This window comes from Arachis hypogaea, chromosome 1, assembly GCF_003086295.3.
Source record: "Arachis hypogaea cultivar Tifrunner chromosome 1, arahy.Tifrunner.gnm2.J5K5, whole genome shotgun sequence".
In the NCBI taxonomy this organism is placed as follows: Eukaryota; Viridiplantae; Streptophyta; class Magnoliopsida; order Fabales; family Fabaceae; genus Arachis; species Arachis hypogaea.
The window spans coordinates 95,135,868-95,157,148 of record NC_092036.1 but is presented as its reverse complement, the minus strand read 5'-3'; the positions used below and the strand labels follow the sequence as shown (position 1 = coordinate 95,157,148).

Sequence of the window (21,281 nt, the reverse complement as noted above, 5' to 3'; positions counted from 1 at the left end):
CCTCACTTTCATTTTAGGTACAATTATAATAAGAAAAAAAAAGTAAAATCTCACCCGCAGTTGTCTTCATGTGAAGTTAATAGTTGAGAATCGTTAGATGATTTGATATGTTTGATTAAATTATCATCTATCGATTCTCAACTATCAACTTCACATGAAGACAACTTATTTAAGATATGATTAAGGAAAAAAATTCTATTTCATTTCAAGTTAATTCCCATGAGCTTTAATATGAGTAAAAGATAAAAGGACTTTGTTGCAGCTTCCTGTTAAGAGAGTGGTGACTAGTCATGTTTTGTAATGAGTATCTGATAAGGATATTCCAAGCTGAAAATATCATCACCATTGACACATGTGGGTGGTGTAGCATCCAAGAATTCTACATCATATCATAGTCTAAACTTTGGGTGGTAGGTGGAGAAATTCTTATTGCATGCTTTTGACTGCTTCTATCATGATATTCCAATTTTAAGCATCAGAAAAACTAACAACTACCCATGAAATTTCATTCTATAAATGGTTAAAGCATATCTAACCTGATATTATCACAAAAAGACAATATAATATAAGTGAATACCTCGCCAAACTTGATTTGAAGATAAATAAGTGATCAAACAAAAAGAAACTAACATCCATTGGATGAACAGGAAGAGATGTGAGGAAAATTTATTTCATACAGCTGAAATGACCCCACCATCTCACTTTCCATCTTGCACCTTCTAATTTCTAGAATTTTTGCTCCAACCACTTACTACTTTACTTTAGGAAAATTAAACAACCAAAGATGTCTAAAATAAAAATGGGAATCATATCATAGAAATTAATGACTAAAAAATAAATAAAAAAGGAGCCAAAGAAAAAAAGGAAAAAAAAAATACTAGTTGTTATATATCCCAAGGCAGTGATAATGTTGAAGAAGCCTATTGGCTTCCCTAAGGCCACTGAAGTAAGCTCCATGAGTTGTGGAATAATGGGTTCTGTGAGTTGCTTCCCCTGCAAACAAAATCTGAAGTGGTGGTGATGATGTGCTTTCTCTAGGCAATGGCTCAGCCATTGTATCAAAATCTTCACCACTTGATCCAACAGCAACATAACTGTATGACCCTAAAAACAAAGGATCTGTTGCCCATTTTGTCTTCAACACTTTGCTGAACTGAACTTCATTGTATGAATAACCAGAACACAGAAAGCTGGAGAATGTGTCTGAAGCTCCATTAATGATCTCTTCATCTTTGAGTGACTCAAGTGCCTTTGCTTCTTCCCCAGCAAACCAACAAAGGAGGACACTGGAATTCTTGTAGATTGGACAAAGGGTAGGTGACCTCCTCATCCACCAAGGTATCTTCTTGTGCCTCATCTCAGAGTGAGGTGAATGAAAAACCAATTGCAAGTATGGGAACCTTTTAGGGCGGTGATGACCGTCTTTACAATGATGTGTTGTTGGGCTCAATTGCATAAACAACTTGTTAACAACACCAAAACCAAGCCTTGAAATTGCTTCAGCCTTATAATTTGGAAGAGGGGGCTGAAACATACCTTGATCATCACCAATAGCAGCTTTTAGCACTCCAAGTGAAACAGTGATAATGACATGATCAGCATGCATAACTGATCCATCACAGAAGTGTAGCTTCACAGGCCTAGAAGAACAGAAACCATTTTGTTCATGTCTCTCTGGTTGCCATTGAATTCTTGTGACTTTTCTACCTAACTGAATTACCCCCGGCGGTAGAGCAGAAGCCAAGTACTCAATTATGCTCAAGTAGCCTTTGGCAATGGTGATTTCTTCACCAGGGAACATTTGGTATTCACTCTCAGCATTGTAATCAAGGTTCAAGAGATCACCGGCAGATGTGTATGTCCTCTGCGTGTTCTCATGCATTGCAAAGATTGCTTCTTCAAGCAACTTCCTGTTCCATATCCCACACCCTTTGAACTCCTCTTGATCCTTTGAGGAATCCCAGTATGCATCAAGGCCTCCCCTGAGTCACAATTGAGCATATTTTCAAATCAGATTCTAAATCACTTTATTTGTAATCTATAGTTTTTTATTAGTGATGATATAGGCCTTAATGGCTGCTTTTAGTAATTGACTCATCACACAAATTCAGAGACACAAATTTGTTTGGAAGAAGAGACAATGATAAAAATAGATAAAATGTCTCTATTAAGCAATACAATTTGTCAGATTTTTTGACACCTATAAAACTTGGAATAGTAAAAAAGGAATAAAAATCCATTTGCTTTATGTTTCTATATTTTTTGTTTTGAAACACATACCAAACAAAGGTGTCTGATTTGGTAATGTGTCCAATCAATGTAATAATTCTCTACTTTTATTGAGTGGTGAGACATGAATGAATTATATTAAAAAATAATAATTAAAGGAAAAAGTAAAGGATCAATGGCTTGCCTGAGGAAAGAACCAATACTAAGGCCTGCAGAGCCAACTCTTGTTGACACCTTCTTACAGAAGCTGTGAAGAAATTCATCACCTCTTGCAGTAGTATCTCGTTCAGTGATGTTGTTCTTCTGGTTCTTGCCCTGAGCATGATCCATGAGGTTCTTGAAGAGCCTTGTGATGGGGTTTACAATGGAAGGGTCCAAGTGGAAGCCACCTTCAGCAATGGTGATGGTGGTTTGATCTGATGAGTTTCCATCCATGCACTCCCAAGGCTTGTCAGAAAGCAATGAGTGTGTTTGTTGAGCAATCTTGTGAAGAGGGCTTCCTCCAATTCCATGGATCCAAGTAGCACCAAGCTCAATCTGGTCACCACAGAACTCAGAGGTGTTGATTCTCCCTCCAATCCTGCTTCCACCTTCCACAACACAAACCTCAAACAAGTCCTTTGAGGCTGTCACACTGTGGAGCTTGTTGGCAGCAGTGAGCCCTGCCATTCCTGCTCCAACTATCACAATCCTTGGCTTCTTCACCACCATTGTTGTTCACTGCTTCTCACACTGACAATAAAACAAACAGTTAGAGGGCGTTGAAGAGCAAAGTAGTAATGTGTGTTATTTGAGAGAGGGTGATATTCTGAGTTACTGAGAATGAATTTATAACCGTGCTGGGTTCACTGAACAGGGCTATATCATACGCTTATTTTATATACTACCCCATTATTTATTTATTTTGTACAACCAATCAAGTCAATTTGACTTGTTTTACTTAAAAAAAAAATTCAAATGTTTAGTGTCTTAGTTTTCTCGGTAAAAGTTACAAACTAGTAAGAGAAGATAGTTAATCACTTGATTAAGGAAACTTGAGTGGCTTTTTCCCCTTGTGACTTGTTCTTTAGTATAATTTATCTTACCCCTAATAATAAAGACAGAGGTCTACTTTTCTTTTATTTATCTACAAAACAACCACCACTATAGTCTCACTTTGAATTATGCTAACTGTTACGTATAGCACTATTATAATTAATAAATACATTGAAAATTAAAAGTTGAATCTAAAAATAATAATAAATAATAATGAGACAAAGTCCTCTTCTGTGACCCTACGGCATGTCCACGATTGAGTAATAATTGAGAGAGAGAGAACCTGTGGTCAGGTTTACAGAGGAAAACAAACAAAACAAATTGCATCATCACAACACAGAGAGTCACAGATATTGAACGTAGAAACTAAAATAAAAATTTAATGAATGAGAAAAAAGGTTGATAGTGCTTTTCACCAACCTCATCAATGGATGGGGGTGTCCTTAAGACTATTCACTGCAAAATCTAACAATTAAAATCCATTTTTAATTATTGGATTATACTCAATAGAATCTGTTCGCTGATTTTATTAACTTCTGAATTAGTGATTTTATTTACTTTGGCTCATTTATTTATGCATGAAGATTCTGTGAGTGAGATCACGCATCTTTCATTCTCCATGGTCAACGAGTTGAGGGTTTTCCAACATTGCATGATTTTCCAAGCAAAATGGAAAATGTGAGAAAAGAAAAAAAAAGAATAAATCGCACCATCACATGATGGTTATTCTCTATCTATATTTATAAAGTGAATAAGAACTTTTAACAATAAATCATTTTTCATATTAAGGATGATATTTGAATAATTAATACACTAAATTAATTCAACTCCTTCTATAAATGAAAAGTGTAGTTCGTAGGGGGAAGCCATAGAAGCATATGAAAAATAGAACCAATGATATGTGGACAAGGCGGCCAATGAAAACAGTCCAATATAGATGGGAGATGCTAATTAGTTAATAGCTTAATCATATCTATATTGAACACATGATTAGTTGTTAACTAGGGGGTAGTAATGCATCATTAACAAAGCATAATTACTCAGAAACTCACAAGTAAGAAATCCCCACGTAATCCCATATAATTACTCCACTTCACATCGTCTATCGTGAAATTTTTTCTTGAGCACTGAACCAAATTTTGATTGAGAACTTCAAAAGGTTTTCACACGCTCCTCTAGGGATTCATGTAGCATAGGTAGAAACTAGAAATTCGAATAAAATGTGATATTTTCACTTAATTTTATAAGTAAAACTAAGAGAAAATATGAAAGAAAAAGTATTGAAGAATTAGAGATCATACTTTAATCTCTTTTAATTGTTAAAAAAAATTAAGAGAATTTATATTCGTAGAAATTCGTTTTCAGAACTTTTCTTCAATATTTTTTTATTTTTCATTCTTATATATTTATTTTTAACAAATGCACTCAAAGTTTAACAGGAAAAGTCTTACAAATATTTTTAATCACTAAAACAGCTTTGATTGAAACAAACATATATTCTTATTCTTGATTAGAAATTAAAACTTCTCATTTTAAATTCATTCGTTTATGTTCTTGAAACACCAAAACTCAAATCAAATAAAAAGGATTTCATTAGTTCTTGAGAAAATAAAATATGTTTATATAAGATAACATTTTAATTCTATTAGCTATAATAATAATAGTATCTTAAGAGACTGATTAGTTAAGTCCGTGAAGTAATGCATTTGAATTAGTCATTGCTAACCTATCTGCTGATGAAGCTATCTTTCATTAAGAAAAGAAATCGAATGACACATACTAGTGACAATGATTTATTTATGGATGTATTAAAACACACACATGTAATATATTTTTTATGATAAAGATATAACATGACAAATTCTATACTAAACAATTCAACAAGGTCGCGTATAAAAGTACACTCAAGAGGGTAACGATGGAGACATAATATTTTCCAATGCAGTATGCTAGCGACTCAAGTGCTTTAGTTTGTAGTGGCTGTAGTGATATCTCTTATAATCAGAAAACCACATTGTTAGGTTGACGAACTTGAACTATTTTAATTTATTTGCATTTTCCTACAATCGAATAGGCTACACATCAGACACAAGAAAATAAACATTAAAAAAAAGCTAGGCTACAGACGTACTAATCAAATGTCAAACTAGACTAATTTATTTTTTGGTCTATCTATTATTAAAATTTATTGGACATGATTATTTTATATTAGTGGACTAGTTATAGTTTTCTCACATCACTTTTGAGTACCTAACTTAGAACACCAAATTATTCTGGTCTGGAATCTGGAAGATTCACGTGATATTTGCAATTACTGATAAGGTCACACCTACAAATGATAACGTAAATTATTTAAAATTTATATAAATACATACGTTTTATAAAAATTTAGTTGATATATTGTATTTATATTCGTGGAGTCACATTGTTCAAAGTGATTTTATTTATAATGCTTAACCTGTTACTATAGAACAAATCATTCCCCAAAAAATATACATATAAGTAATTTAAACAGTCAAACACTATTCCAGACAACACTTTTGGAGCCCGAAGAAATGGAATTTAAGACTTAAATTCGTAGGTACCCGGCCCAACAAAATTTCGGAGCCCAACGCATAGAACCAATAAATGGGATGACAGCGCCGACATTCACTTATTGAATACTGATTGTGACTGATTGATAGATCAGGATTCAGGTTCAGGACCCCAGGTGCTGGTTGCATTAAAATTTGACAATATTTTGGTCCCAAAAAAAAAGGCGAAAATTGAAACAAATTAAAGAACATTTCTTCACATAACGCTATGAAGCATGAAGAGAAACATGACAATTGAGTTACCAATGGGTGCTTCCTTGGTTATGTTAGCGTGCTTTACATGTTACCCTCTCCTATGTCCTATTTGCCAATGGTAATGCTAAATTGCTAATCCACTCTCACCACTTACCATTCAGTTATGGGAAGAAAGAAGGGATGAGTGAAGGTGGAAGGGTGGGGTTATAGTGAAAGGTGGCCATGAGGGAGGTGCCACTGTCAGAGAAGGAAGATCCGCAACTCTCCTCATTGCCATTTATGGTCACGTATGAAGACGACGACTGAACCACCACCAGAGATGAGTATGGGTCCTCCACGAACTTCGTTGCATATGCTCCTCCTCCTCCCAAAACCTCCGCTCCAGACCACCACTCTTCCATCAACTCCTCTGCTTTGGTGCGAGCCTCTGGCACAGACATGGCACTCACCCATCAACGAACCAAGAATTGAAAGAAATAAAGGAAGGAAGGATACGGCGTCTGGAATGGTGGGATGGGCCCCCATATCAGCCCTTCCCTTCTCATTGACTTGAGTCAACAACCTTCACACGTGGCCAAATCACGGTGTGCTATATAATACTCGTGACTTGTGGGTGGTGCGCATTGCGCTCTGCACCTAATCTTATGGGGTGGGGTACCTATGTGGTGTGGTCCACTATTGAGTCAAAAAAGTAAGTCTACAATCTACAGAGTCAAAGACTACGCATAGTCTTTCTTATTCTCACCATTAGATCATACATGTCTTCCATTTCATATTTATTTAATCTAAGGATGATCAACATTGGTCATTGAACCAGCATGCAAATGTCCACTTAAAAACACCCTTTCAACATTCATACAAGATTTAAACGGAACTCCAGCGTAAGAACTAACAAGGATCAGGTGGTTATTACACCCTTTTCAATTACAGTCACTGCAGCTATGTTAATCATGGGTCAGGCTAAGGAAGAAACATACCAGTTTTCAAATTGTAATCTAAGGACAAGCTAAGAAATGAAATTAATACCACTATATATCCAGGGGGGAGGATTTTATCACTTTGCAGCTGCACATGTCAATACATGAGACTTGAATTTCTCTAGCTCGCTCAAAACCTCCTCTTCAGGTCTGTAGATTAAATCACTCATGCGCCATATCTGCACAATTTAACTTCAAAGTATCAGCCAAAGCCATGCTCAATAAATAGATAATGAATTTGAGAAATTTTGTTTGGTGCCATACCTGCAATGTTCCCCCACCACCATTACTATCACAGTCATCAGACACACTAACCATAGTCCATGGATCATATGAGTTCCAGTGGAAATCAACAACTTTGTCTCTGTGTACAAATATAAACTTCTTAAGTGACACGTTAACAGAAAAACTACCACATGTCTCGAACAAAAGCAGTAACATATAGGCAAAGACAACAAGGTAATCCCTTAGATACAGTTCTACATGGACGGTGCTTTCATACCTATGACCTGCATGTTGGAAAAACAAACCTGCAGGAGAACTTGCTGTTGTTCCAGATCGTTCTGTGGTTTTACCCACCTGCATTACAAAATAAAAGCGAAAGATGCCAACAGTTAGAATAATTTTGTGGTACAGAGCAGTGAAACACAATCCAATTGAGAGTTAACCTTCTCATAATCCCAAATGTTTAAAAGACCATCTTCTGCAGAACTTCCAAAAATAGATGATTTGTCCGGAGACCACTGAATTAATCATAAAGAAGCAATTAGCATATCTTGTGGCATAACCAGTTAATACTATAATGTTTAAAAATGAAAAATAAAACAGATTACCTGAACAGAAAGAACAGCAGCTGAGTGACCCTCAAATTTATGAACAGCTGATCCAACTCCATTAGATGTAAGTTTGCGGCGGTCAAACATTCTAACAGAATTATCTGCAGACCTAGATAAAGAAGGTAGAACCAGTCAAATAGTAATAGTTCAAACTAAATTAAATAATGAACTAATTCCAAGAAGAACTGAAGTACTGAACAACAGCAGAACATACCCAGTAAGAATTAGATTAACATCATGGAAATTCCAATCAACACAGTGAAGATCAGCATCATGAGCTTTCTCAACCTGTCATGAAAGCATAGGAAAAACGGAATTCAGCTAAATGAAAAAAAAAAAAAAGGGACAATTATCTGTTACCACAAAATACAGTGAAACACAATTAGTTGTAGATATCAATTTGTTATCGAAAATTTGAATGCATGATTGAGGTAAAAAAAGCATATATACCTTAACTGCAGGACCAGAGCCAGCACGTGCATCCCACAATATTAGACACGAATCATCTCCAACACTACAGAACTCCTGTGCACTTCAGCATGATTACGATGGTGTCAGGAAGTGATGGTTTATTAAAGTTGAAGTTTAGTTCATGAGGACACTACAGGATTTGTTAGGAACCCATTCTCCTCAAAGCTTAAGTTGCAAGGTAGAGGCTTATAACTGATATTATATCTCGAATGGAGTTCATAATAAGGTGAATGGTAAATTTAAAATGGCCACTTAAATGAGTAAATATAAAAATATTGAAATAACTAGTCGGTATAGAGTAAGAAAATTAGTTACTTAAAGGGGCAGAATGCCACATCTTCAACAGTTTCATCATGTCCACAGTAGATACCCCGTGGTCCAACAGATGGGCCATCAGCAGATTTATCATTGCCTTCCCCAGATTTGGTGTTCTGTTTGTTAATTGACCCGCCAGATTTGGAGTCTGCAGCAGATGTTATATGGTCTTCAATGCTCCAGAATACCACCGATTTGTCTTTTCCTACAATGTATGCCACATCTTTTAGATAGAGAATAACCACATCAATAAAAGAGCAGGAATTTAGAGATTCAATTGCTTAATGAATGTCTATAAAGTACTCCAACCTCCAGAAAGCACATATGGCCCAGTTGGGCACATTGCAAGAGCAAACTCCGCATTGTCTTGGTGCCCAGTCAATATCTGCAAGAAGAAAAGGTCTATAAGAAAAAAATCATGAAACAGCATTCATATCAAACAGCAATAACAAGGAGAAAAAATGTATAAATAAATAATGTGACATCAGGAGCTTCTTAAAGAATGGATGATTTAAGAGGACAAAATATGTACTTGCATAATTCAAAGTGTAGATGTCAATTCACTATTATCCGTTCCAACTTATGGTGCACATGGGGTCTGCTCTGACCACAATTGCTATCCCACTTTTCTGTCTAATAGGAAATAGCAACAAGTCTCAAGTATAAAATGGAGGAATTGGACATTTTATTCCACAATTCAACCAAAGAAAACAATGGATAATCTAGCACCAAATTAGTGACAAATTCTCAATTATACGGCTTGAGCATAGCCTTACTTTTACACATGTAGGAAGATGTGTCTGCCTCGTTCTATTTCATTGTACAAAATATATTGAGTTTCTAAAGATAAAATAATGTTACAAAAGACTAACACTCAGTCACTCGGCCGTACCAAATCTGGACGAGAGTTTGTGGCTCCAAGGACAGCATGACGATTAGGCTGAGCTTCAACATCCCAGATCAGAACCTGAATTTTGCGGGTGATAAGATAAAGAAATCACAAAACAAAGAATGAATAATCAAATACAATGGTAAACTAGTTAAAAAAGTATCCACAAAAGTAAAAGATAGGGTTCTTACATTAGGGCTATCTGTATGAGTAGCAACAATATTAGAATGTTGCGGCATCTCCCTAATTCTATTCACCTGCAAATTCGTATCCAAAGGCTCAAAATCAGGTCAACAAACAGCAAGACCTTGATGTTGATAAAATGAAATCAAATCCAACATGGATTACTAATAAGCCATGTACAAATTACAAAAGCAAAATAAAAGAAAACAAAGATGCATGAAAGGAAGTGTAAATTTAGTTTGAATACGTACCTCTCCAGGATGAATGATGGTCTTGTACTTCTTGACAAATGGGGAGCGAGCCTCCTCATTAAACTGAAAAGAAAGAAAGCCATAGCAGCTTAATAGAGACTCAAAGTTTGAAACATGGAAGCAAAAAGGCAAACGTGGCATAAGAACAAGAAGGGACCTGTGAAATGTGGTCTGCAGCTGCAACCCTAGGCTTGACAACATCGCAAGTTGCAATGACCAGAGTATTGGGAACACTACCATCCGTCTAGCACCAACAACAAAACGTACTTAGTTGAAAATGAAACACAAGAATAGCCACCCTCACACTAAATACAATGGAATAATTAACAACTCGTAGATGGCAAAATCAAATGTAATTAAACAAAAATTACAAGTATGAAAATAATAATAAAAATAGATGGCTTGCCTGCTCAGAAAGGTAGAGACGCTGGCGATTCTTGTGAGGAGATTGCTCCAGCTGAGGGCCCCACCTGAAAGAAGAAAAATGTGAGTGTATGAAACGAAGAAGCAAAACCCTAGCGAGAGAGAGAAAGAGAGAGAACCGGCAAGAGAGGGAGGGCCAGAGGAGGTTGTGGTTGGAGAGCCAGTCGTAGAGGACGGGGACAACGGCCTTCCATCTGTTGTACTTGTCTTCAGCATTTGCATTGACGTGCTGCTGATGTTGATGTTGATGGTGTTGTTGCTGTGATCTCTTGCTTTCCTTGGGGGCCTTCACCTGTTGCTGTTGCCCTTCCTCGTTCTTCGGCTTCGGTTTCCTTCCGCGCTTCTTCTTCACCACCACTTCTTCACCACCACTCTCCATCTTCTTCCAGCTCCTTCCTCTCCTCACTCACTCTCTCCTCACCCTAAACCCCGCCCTTTTTTTTTTTCTATTTCTCACTCGGCGCCCCCACTTTTCCCCGTTTAGCCTACGTGGACTCAACATTTCACCAGTCATACTCTTCGCATTCATTGCTGTCATAAAAACATTTCTTAATCACTTCTTTTTACGTCTGTACATTTTTCTACATCTAAGGAGATTAAAATTTTAATTTTAATATGAATCAAAATAAGTTCTTAAATTAATTTATTAGAATTATTTTAGTTAATTAGTGTAGAAATTAAAATTATATTAATTAACCAATTTAAAATATTTATTACTTATTTTATCATATTAAAACTGAAGTCTTATTTTATGTAAAGATATCAGTATAACACCTCATATTAGTATTGTGTTATTGCAAATTTGCATTTGAGAATTTGAGATTGAATTGGTCGGTCAATCTCCTCTAGCGATGAGAGAATGAAAAATTAATTACTCTTAAATTAAAAATAATAAAACTCACATATGATAAAAATTATAAATTCAAAGATAATTAAATCTTCATTTTTTTATATTTTATCAATCTCCTCACTTTAGAAAATTCAAATTCAAATTGGTCATCACCTCATTTTTATTTACTTAAGATATTTGGTTGTTACAATATATGTTATAATACAAAATTTAACTAAAAATGTATAATACAATACATTTAAATAAAATAAATATATAATGACTAATTTTGATAGGGTAATTTTGACATGTACAAAAATATTTTTTAAAAACACACTAATGAAAGTATCACTACAATAAAGTTTAGCACTACTTATCCTTTCTATTAAGATTGTATTAACAAAATTCTTAAAGATACTCTTTAAGAACAAAAATTTAATAATATTGAGAATATACGAAATTCTAAAAACATTAACTGTAATTTTTTTAAAAAAAAATATATATATATATATATATATATATTTTAAATAATTTACAAAAGTGTTTCTAAAACATTTATTAACAAAGATGCCTTGTTTTTAATTAATAAAAAAAGTTGCTCAGCCGCAACCAAACATCGCTTGACCGTGACAGAATGCGTAGACAACAGGAGTACATTTCTTGTTGCCTTATAGTATAGTCCCCAGAGTTACGATTTATGACAAGTTCTCTATTATCAGCTACGATATTCAATAGCTGGATGGCACATTTAAACTTTCCCCAATAAAGGTCAGGCTTGAAAACTATATCACCAATTCATAACCTTGTTAAGCATTACAGACAACCAACACCGTCATTGATAGATTAAGAACATAACTCAGATATTAAACTAAAATGTCCGGGGGTAAATTTTCATATAAAGCCATCTGCTTAACAAAACTTTTGCTCATAATCAGACATAAACGCCGCAAGCAATTAGGAGGAACAAGGATCCAAAACCCTGCCAGAGATAGACACGAAGGCGTAAATTTACTATTTCATAACAGTTTCATGTTAGTTACTTAGCGAATACATGAAATACAACCATAACATACCAAGAAAACTGATGCCACTGCCCCGGTTGTTAGCTCCTGAGCAAGGGAACGGGTCTTCCGGGAAGTTGTTGCTTCGTAACTGCATATAATAGGATTATTTTTTTTTTCCGAATGAATATAGAGAATAGAAGTGAAATGATAAGATATCACCTGAACATTTGTATATAGGTTATGAAAAATCCAGCTAACTGGAGTTATTCATATCATGAATGCTTCAATGATTACTGATATGGAACATGGGAGAATTACATCACAAAAGTTAGTTATTGCGATGACTTATAGAGACCCCATACATCTTATGCTAGACCCAAGTTTAATACTTTGCAATTGGATCCTAACATTTCACTACACACTCCCCAACTTAGTGCCCATGCGGGAGTAGCTGTGCACTAGCCCCTTTGAGTAGTTCTGAGAGAACATTGTGACGCTGGCATCATCACTCATATCACTCCTCTTCAGCAGAGAGACAAAGTGGAATGCTTTGATACCAACTGAACAGAACCTTGGGAGAACCATTCAACCACGTCACAGAAGGTAGAAGCTAATTTTGAGCATCCTTATCACTAAAGTGCATGGTAAAGCGGTAAAGACATCCTTATCAATGTGGTGTCACTTAAAGTCAGCAAATTTTGAACACAATTAGTAACAAAAAGACTAATGTGACTAACTACAAATATTTGAATGACGAATTTGATTAAAAAATCTTTCGATGACCAATTTGGAGAGCGAGTAATCTTTTAGGGACGAATTTGATCTTTACTCTATAAATTACATTGTTTGCTAAACAGATAGCTCATTGGAGACTCTTACTCCTTTTGTATCCATCGACATGGAAAATCTGCATCCAACACACCTATTGACACATATTTCATTCACATGTTCCCATCTGGACCTCTAAATGCAATTAACTACAGGAAAGGAAGGAATTAGAAAATTCGCCACTGCAAAGTGTAGACAACTCATCCCCACTTCACAATTGAAGTTTCCACTTGCAGATACCATTGCACCAGGAAATGATCATATTTTACAATAACCTCCAAACCTACTTTTCAGTTGACCCTAATAAGCCTCTATCACCATATTTTTAACCTTGCACCAAACTAAATCCAGTACTAATAGTATCGCACCTTCACTAATATAACTCAGTCCAATTAGTTGTAGCTATAAGACCGCTAATCCTAATTTTCCTACAGCCAGTGAATAAATTCACTCCAGTACTTCGAGAATCGGCAGGCTAATTCGCTTGACTAAGTAAAAATCAAATCTACTCATACAACCACTAAATAAAATGCAGATCATGAACGAAATTCGGAAGATGAGAAGGAACTCACATGAAGAAAGATGCAGTTAAGACGAGACCAATGGCGAGAGTAAGAATGGAGAGGGTCGGGTACAATGAATCTGGGACAGGACTCGTTATCGCTTTCGGAGCCTTCCACACAAACACATCCAAAATCAGAGGAAACAAAATTATATATATAACGAATAGAGAAATGTGAAGAAATATCGGTAGAAAACGGGAATTGAGGTTTTGAGGGATCACCATGAGAGAGAGGCAGATCTTGAGCTGTTACGAATCGGGAACCTGCTTGCACGTTGCTGACTTCCAGTCTTGGTTGGCCTCAGTCTCAGACTCTCATGTATAAAACTCTGTCCATAGTGGGCTTGTAATGTATTCAGCCCAACTATCATGGGCCTCGTTTGTACCAATAAGCCTTTTTGGGTACCCAAAGTCTCAGATAATTTTTTTTTTAAAATATGGAGTTCGGTACGGCAGCCGCTTAGTTCTTGGCGTGCCGGTGGAGATACCGTCGAAAAAATATGAGAAGCCCAAGTATTATAATTTATAAATTTGTACTCATATTTTCAAGTATTTGTATATAAAAAATATATAATTTATATTTATATTTATTAGAATTTATACACATAAGTCAATATAATTTGTACTCATATTTTTTAGAATTTATATATATAAATTAATAAAATTTATTTGTTAAAAAAAATTTAGTATTTATGAGGACCAAAATTATTAAAAAATGTCTATAACAAGTTTACTATAGAAGGAAATAACAGGCCAAATGTCTTCCAAAGTCGGACACGAACAATAGTAAAACATAGCAAAAAAGCAAAACTGTTTGTTTCCCCTCTTGAATTTTGACGGTGCTACATCAATTTTTGTAATGATCGTTTAGAAGACTTAATCCTCAAGTTTTAAAGCGTGTGTATTTACTTTAAAGCTAACATTATTACAAACTCTGAAATATGATCTGTCTGTTACATACATAGATCATGGATTTTCGTAGAGAGAAAAAGGATACGTTGATTGGTTTATACAAAATGATTTTGTTATAAGCATCGGGCGATGCAGTCAATTTCACGTGAAATTAATAGTTAAAGAGTCGTTAGATAAAAATTTAATCAAATCGTCTAACGGCTCTCAATTATCAATTTTACATGAATTCGACTGAGTTTCTAGCCATTTGTATTCTCTATAAGTTGAAGATACTTGCATGTTCACTGACAGTGCCACCAGAAAGCCGTCTCATAATCTGCCATAACTGCCTGCTTCTTCCGGTCATCAGAGGACCCGAATACGAGTGTCTTCTAAACGATCCAGATTCCTCTTCCTGCCTTCCCAATCTTACCGAACAACTGAATAGTTCTGATGCAACCAATCCTCTCTCAACATCCACATTGCTCACTCTCACATCCAAATCCATATCCTGAGTGGATGATCTTCTTGAACCACCTGCTTCTTCTTCTTCTTCTTCTTCTTCTTTCGCTTCCTCGCATTCATTGCACACGAGTTTTAAGGCCTGCACAACCTCCCCCATGAAAGGCCGGTTCGATACCTCTGGTTGCACACACATTGAAGCAATTGCTGCAACTTTGGCCACACTGTCAAAACTCACATCTCCTCCTAGATCTGGATCTACTATTGCCTCCAATCCTTCTCGACTCGCGAGAAGCGGACGAGCCCAAGCAACAAGGTTTTCTTGCCCGGGAGGCTGTGACATGTCCACAGGCTTTCTTCCTGTTAAAAGCTCAAGAAGAACAACGCCGTAGCTGTAAACATCACTCTTAACAAGAAGGTGTCCTGTCATTGCATACTCCGGAGCCACATAACTGTATGAATTTTTTACACATATCATCAAAATTCAAAAATGAAATGCATTATGCATCATACTTCAGCTAATAGTAAAATTGATTTTTTTACCCGAAAGTTCCCATGACGCGTGTTGATATGTGTCTATTATTATTCTCATCTGTTGCTGTTCGAGCCAATCCAAAATCGGATACTTTTGGTGTGAAATCATCTTCCAACAATATGTTGCTTGATTTGAAGTCCCGGTGTATAACACGGGGACTCGAATCTTCGTGCAGATAGGCTAGACCGCGAGCCGCGCCAAGAGCTATCTTCATCCTAGCACTCCAACCAAGTGGACTACTTTCCCTGTCAACTCCTGTCACAAGTCCACAAAGAAAAAACAAAGCATTTTCTTCAAGTGCTCAACACAATTGAATGCTAACTTAAGACTCAAGCAACCGCATTCAAGTACCATGTAAGTGGGATTCCACGCTGCCATTTGGAACAAGTTCATAAATCAAGCAGCGGACACTTTCCTCGGTACATATCCCAATCAACTTGACCAAATTTCTATGATGAAGACGGCTAAGCATCTCAACTTCAGCTAAGAACTCGCGATCGCCGTGATGATCTTCCCTCTTTATAACCTTGACTGCCACTTTTGTTCCATCTTCAAGGATGCCACCATAAACCAGCCCAAAACCACCTTCTCCAAGTATTCTTGAACCATGAAAATTATCAGTAGCTTTTATAATATCATTCGCACTGAAAGTCTTAGCAGACCCTGTATAAGCAGCAATGCTAGATCGAAATGATGTCGAAGCAGAACCAACCCCACCTCCAACTAATGATGCAGCATTACCTGTGAAATTCACTAGTTGGATATAAAAGAAAATTTACAAGTCTTCAATCATTTAGTTTCAAACATTTTGGCTTGTAATATGTAAATAAAGTTCTGTATTATGATTAACCATCTAGGAGAAGTGATCACGGTTGTCTTACCTGGTGGTTTGGTAAGAGAAGGTTGTGAAAGCCGTGGCGTTGATGCCGGTTGAGTAACATGATCTCCATACTTGAGCATAACCCAGGCTGCTGCTGCGGCAGCACATAACACAACTGCTAGAAAAACTGAAACAGTTATAATGGCAACTATGCCTCTGCTAAGTCCACTTTTATGCTGCCTCTTCTGTATGTCCACGCCAAGGGGCTTTATTATCCCTCCATTATTGCCATCAATGGAATATGGACCACCATCAATGATGGAAATGGTTGAAGGTGGTAAAGGAGGAGAAGGAGCCAAACCTATTATATGTTGGAGGATCCCATAAAAGTTCTTGCCAAAATAGTTATGGAAGAAAATGATAGAAAAGAAAATGGAAGTTCTATATACCTGGATAGCTCACATATAAAACATCATAGTCTCCAAAGTAGGAAGCTTTTATAGCAACCTGTTTATGCCAGAATCTGTTGGAAGTGAAAAGTGCTGTAGTACTGTCAAAGTTTTCACCAAGTGGTACCAAATCAATTAAGACAACCGTTTTCTCAGGTTGCTCGGTTGCTGCATTTGCTCCCATAATCCGAACTTGACTTTGCCTCATGAAAACTCCGGTAGCAATTTCAGAAGCCAGCTCTGAAACCAAAGGGAAGAAGGTATAAAGAGAGACACTGACACGGAGACCGACTCGCATGGGCCAAACACATCTGCAAGGTGCTCCGGGTGGAGAGTTTGTATAAGGTTCTAAGCAGACGGTTGATGAACACTCTGAAAAGTGAAGAACATGATGATGAATAAGGCTCGGAACAATCCAAAGAGCACAGATATTAGCACTTTGCAGCACTAACTTCTGCATAAAATGGATCAAACAAACAAGGTTCTAACCTTCATTTGGAGGTGGGGGTGGCAATGCTCGAACTTGAGGCGGGGATGGTGTCTTTGAGGGAGAAGGAGCTACTTTAGGGGGAAGAAATGGAGCTTGCACTTGCAAATACAATTAACAAATGCATGCTAATAAGTAAATAATAATGAAATGGCAAAATATCTAAACAGAAAGTTTCTAAATAATAAGAATGGAATTTCTATAACATAAAAAGGATGAAGGCAGTCATTCTTACTTTCAGTTGGGTGAGGAGCAAGTTCGATTGATGATGAAGGAGCCGACGAAACTTGGGTCATGGGTGAATGAGTAGGAGAAGAGAATGAAGGAATTGAAGAACCTACCATGCAAAATATAAAATAAAGTAATAATAATAATTAGAAATGATCTTTGTTTACCTATAGTACTAAAAGAATAAGAAAAAAAGGTTATAGTACTTATATAGTACTTTGGTTCATTGGAGGTGAAACATGATGCCTTTCCCCACTTTTGGTTGTAATGAAGGAGGAATTGCTTTACCTAACATAGAAAACGGTTATATTTTTAGTTGAACAAGGAAAACTTCATTTGTAGCACAATTTAATAAATCAGGTAATACTGCAAACCTTGATGATTTGAAGGGGAAGAAGAAACCATGTATGGTGATGGTGGTGGAGGAGCAGAACTGGCAGTTGTGTTCCTTGTATGATGATGCTCAAGTGATGAGGCAGAAGGTGACAATGCAGGCGTATGCTTTTCTTTATTAGGAGTTTTAGTCAATGGCTCATGATCATGATCAATTTGCCTTGCTTTATGTGCAGCAGGAGCTACATTTATAAAAAAAAAAATAATAAAACAAAATAAAGGGTTGCATATATTTTGAAACTATTTCCAATGGCATTCTAATATGATGTATATATTTGCATTTTTTCAGTATTTTGAAAAACAGTTTATAGCTTATGCTCTTATTTCAGTCTTAAAAGTTTAATGTTACCCTACCTTGAGCAGGGAATGTACTACAGCTGGAAGTGGCTTTGGTGATTTGTACAAAGGTACAGCAATTGGTGGTGCATCACCATTTTTCCAATTGAAGCTTCCAGAAGAAGATGACTTGGGAGAGGCAACAGGTGCTGCACCACATGTTTTTGCACTAAATAAGTTTCATGAAGTGAATTATGATTGCACTATAGCATTTGAACATAAAAGAAAGTTAAGCACACACAAATGCTGAAGTAACCACAAGCACAGGCATACTTCATGACACTGAAAGAATCTTTGTTAACATCAAACCTGGTAATGTTGATGGAATAATTGGATGGACCAGTGGCGGATTCACTGGAAATGAACTTGGTGGTGATGCAACAGGTGCTGCATGAATTCAACAACATAAGAAATAATGATAAAATTTATCAGACTAAGTTAATAAAATATACCAGGCAATATGGATGGACTAATAGGGTGTGCTTCTGGTGGTGGAGGAGAAGGATTATGCTCCGCTTTCCATGGTGGTGATGCAGCAGATTCTGTGCTTCATTTAATGGGAAATACGAAGTTTAGAACCACATAGTATGGCCTGAAATTGACTTGAAACCAGAAGCATTAAGGTGGCAACTTTAAACTTTTATAACATGCCTGGTGTAACTGGTTCTGAATTGTGACCTTTCTTTGTGCCCTCTTGAGGAGGAAAACTTCCATTATCGCTTGGTTGGATGCTTGGTGAAATTTTCGGCAAATTGATAGAAGGTGTTGCAGCTGGTGCTGTTCAAGTATTCAGTAGAAGAGCATAAATAACAACAGGAATCTGTTGAATATGAAAAATAGAAAGCCATGGCAGTGAGAATTCTAGTGACAACATGAAATGCTAGAACTTTTTTATCACATACATGGTGAAACCGGCTCTTCTTTGTGACTCAGATTTGCATTCCCATTACCAATCTTAGTGCTAGAGTTCCATGTTCAGCAGGTGTTTTCCCTAGTGGTGGACTTGATCTAAAGGGCAGCGGCGCATTTCCTTGTGGCGTTGATGGCAAGGAACAACCTCATGTGGTGGTGGTGACAATGCTATAGTAGTTGGACTTGGAGTTGTGGATGGTTCTATGTCCTTATCATGCTTCTGAGGAGTTGGAGCTGATGCAGGAAGTGTAAAGCATCCGGAGGAAGCAAGAATGACCCTTCATTGTGAAAAACTGAAGCATTTAGCTCGGATGATCCGAATATTACTTAATGGACTAATGTAATGAGATTACCATTGCTACTGCTGGAGAGCTTGGGGCAATGTTAGTCCATGAACCTATTGCTGGAGATGGAGGTACAACCAGGCCTGAATGAAGTTATAGAACATCCACATACCATAAGGTAAGTTATCAAAGATCAAAATTTACATTTAGATATGGTGACATACCATGTGGAAGTAATGGTAAACTTGGTGCATTGCTTCCAAGTGAAGGAATCACAGGAAGGAATGCTGGAGATGGAGATACAGTGGACCCTGAAAAAAAGATATTATCATATGAATGCCAAAATTCCGTGGAACAAGATTAAAATTTCCATCAGCAAACATATGGGTAGAATCAGTAATTTCTTCTACAAATTTGTCATTTTGATAAAATTGTAGTCACCCACATTGTCATGTCATAAAGATCACTCGTTTCAAATCCCAGCAGTAACTTGCATTATGTATACTACTCAAAATTAGGCTTTGGATGCAATGCAAAAGGACAAACAGATAGAAGGCATCTCCTACTCCATTCTATGGCTATTCAAACCAATCATTTAACTGTAAAATTTAACACAGAAGTTAAGTTTAGGTTCACTGAGATATAATAACATCATTGTTAAAAGCAAGAATGTTGACCCATATCAAGTACTTCAAGGTTCTAGACTAAGAATAAGTTTGTTTGCAAAGTTTACAGAGGACTAACATCAATGAATTATTCTGAAGATTAAGCACCTACCTTTGGATCGTGGACAGCAACAGAAAGAAAAATGATGCAGAGCTTAAGAAGTTGCAGCATCATTGCCAATACCACCCTCATCCATACCAGTCTCCAACTCCAAGCACAACCTTCTCAAAAGGCAACACTTTCTAACAAATGAGAATAAATTACAGACACTAGTTGGTAACTTAAGCAAGAACAAGAAAAAGGGTAAATGGATTTAGAAGTAGGAGAAGAAGGCCCACATATAGTGACACTGAAGCAATCAGAAAGCTGTTTTTGGAAAACGACAACACCCAAGAACATGTGTTCCTTGAGAACAAGAGCAATGGAATTAGCAGAGATTAGAAAATTCCATGGGAGTGGTAAAACTTGATTAACCTTTTTGTTCTCTTATTTTCACCTGAAGTTAGTTGCTTAAACAAAGTTAACATGGATCCAAAGAAAGAACAAAACATCACACGTGTATTTACAATTCAGAATCACAAGAAAACTCCTTGTCCTCTCTAAGAAGAGGCAGTCACATATGTATATATTTACTAATCTTAGGTAAGGCAAAGAGGTGATAATTTTTTAATTTTTATTTATAATTAATAATGTATATACTTCATTTTTGGTAGCTCCTGTTGGCCATAATAAGATAGTGATTTATATTGAGAATAAGGAGTGTTTTACCTGTCAAAAACTCATTCTGACACATCACACTCCCACATGCTCTCATTTTACTATGACTTCCGTGACACTTAATAATAATGGTGCATTAAAGGAGTCATCACAAGCATTAAATTAAAGATCTACTGTATTTAATTAAAAGGCCTAGCAGTCAGTCAGAAAATAAAATTAAAAAAAATAATGACTACTACAGTATTAATTACTACTTGATCCATCACAAGCATATGAAGAAGTGTAATCTAATTGGAAGCTGGTGTGAGTGTGAAGAGTCCTCCAATTTATTTGTTTCATTCAAGATAGATATTAATGAAAAAGATGTGGCGCCCGTGACACTCTTTATAGCGGACAAAAGGTAAAAACTTGACACATTGCTTGTCAGTTAGTACTCATAACTTAGTAAAATGTTATATCAAATTAAAGATAATAAGAATT

At 36.3% G+C, this 21,281-nt stretch overlaps 4 protein-coding genes and 2 long non-coding RNA genes across 9 annotated transcripts; all 6 read right to left on the bottom strand.

Annotated features, from left to right (window-relative positions):
* Positions 1-566: 566 nt before the first annotated feature.
* On the bottom strand, positions 567-3,358 carry LOC112697179 (probable polyamine oxidase 5). Of its 2 annotated transcripts, XM_025750256.2 has the most exons (3): positions 3,250-3,358; positions 2,414-2,961; positions 567-1,982 (listed from the first exon to the last, which is right to left on the bottom strand). In XM_025750256.2, exons 2-3 carry the CDS (start codon positions 2,938-2,940, stop codon positions 878-880), a joined length of 1,632 nt encoding a protein of 543 aa, XP_025606041.1. In that variant the 5' UTR covers positions 2,941-2,961; positions 3,250-3,358; the 3' UTR covers positions 567-877. The 2 variants fall into 2 exon arrangements, with proteins under 2 accessions (XP_025606041.1, XP_025606032.1); XM_025750247.3 differs by lacking the exon at positions 3,250-3,358 and having other exon boundaries at positions 2,414-3,188.
* A 3,503-nt stretch (positions 3,359-6,861) lies between these two features.
* LOC112697157 (WD-40 repeat-containing protein MSI4) lies at positions 6,862-10,916 on the bottom strand. 2 transcript variants are annotated; one of them, XM_025750212.3, is made up of 15 exons: positions 10,518-10,916; positions 10,382-10,445; positions 10,133-10,219; positions 9,976-10,038; positions 9,733-9,798; positions 9,545-9,619; positions 8,962-9,037; positions 8,653-8,857; positions 8,317-8,398; positions 8,081-8,154; positions 7,864-7,975; positions 7,699-7,773; positions 7,533-7,609; positions 7,295-7,394; positions 6,862-7,209 (listed from the first exon to the last, which is right to left on the bottom strand). In XM_025750212.3, exons 1-15 carry the CDS (start codon positions 10,775-10,777, stop codon positions 7,108-7,110), a joined length of 1,518 nt encoding a protein of 505 aa, XP_025605997.1. In that variant the 5' UTR covers positions 10,778-10,916; the 3' UTR covers positions 6,862-7,107. The 2 variants fall into 2 exon arrangements, with proteins under 2 accessions (XP_025605997.1, XP_025606003.1); XM_025750218.2 differs by having other exon boundaries at positions 7,561-7,609.
* A 1,005-nt stretch (positions 10,917-11,921) lies between these two features.
* Positions 11,922-13,861, bottom strand: LOC112697171 (uncharacterized; the record flags this gene model as incomplete). The annotated part of the gene is given in 4 exon segments (XM_025750234.3): positions 11,922-12,206; positions 12,301-12,379; positions 13,632-13,732; positions 13,844-13,861. Coding segments are annotated over 4 exon segments (231 nt in total). The 3' UTR covers positions 11,922-12,158.
* A 636-nt stretch (positions 13,862-14,497) lies between these two features.
* LOC112749717 (receptor-like serine/threonine-protein kinase ALE2) lies at positions 14,498-18,070 on the bottom strand. 2 transcript variants are annotated; one of them, XM_072199678.1, is made up of 9 exons: positions 17,868-18,070; positions 17,711-17,781; positions 17,501-17,602; positions 17,268-17,366; positions 16,779-17,150; positions 16,391-16,690; positions 15,861-16,250; positions 15,518-15,764; positions 14,498-15,426 (listed from the first exon to the last, which is right to left on the bottom strand). In XM_072199678.1, exons 2-9 carry the CDS (start codon positions 17,718-17,720, stop codon positions 14,790-14,792), a joined length of 2,157 nt encoding a protein of 718 aa, XP_072055779.1. In that variant the 5' UTR covers positions 17,721-17,781; positions 17,868-18,070; the 3' UTR covers positions 14,498-14,789. The 2 variants fall into 2 exon arrangements, with proteins under 2 accessions (XP_072055779.1, XP_072055769.1); XM_072199668.1 differs by having other exon boundaries at positions 15,861-16,262; positions 17,868-18,005.
* A 178-nt stretch (positions 18,071-18,248) lies between these two features.
* Positions 18,249-19,261, bottom strand: LOC140174519 (uncharacterized). The gene is made up of 5 exons (XR_011864165.1): positions 19,125-19,261; positions 18,874-18,999; positions 18,675-18,764; positions 18,532-18,609; positions 18,249-18,371 (listed from the first exon to the last, which is right to left on the bottom strand). It is a non-coding gene; the product is annotated as an uncharacterized lncRNA (long non-coding RNA).
* Positions 19,262-19,490: 229 nt separating this feature from the next.
* LOC140174520 (uncharacterized) lies at positions 19,491-20,270 on the bottom strand. The gene is made up of 3 exons (XR_011864167.1): positions 20,196-20,270; positions 19,643-19,729; positions 19,491-19,561 (listed from the first exon to the last, which is right to left on the bottom strand). It is a non-coding gene; the product is annotated as an uncharacterized lncRNA (long non-coding RNA).
* Between the last annotated feature and the right edge of the window lie 1,011 nt (positions 20,271-21,281).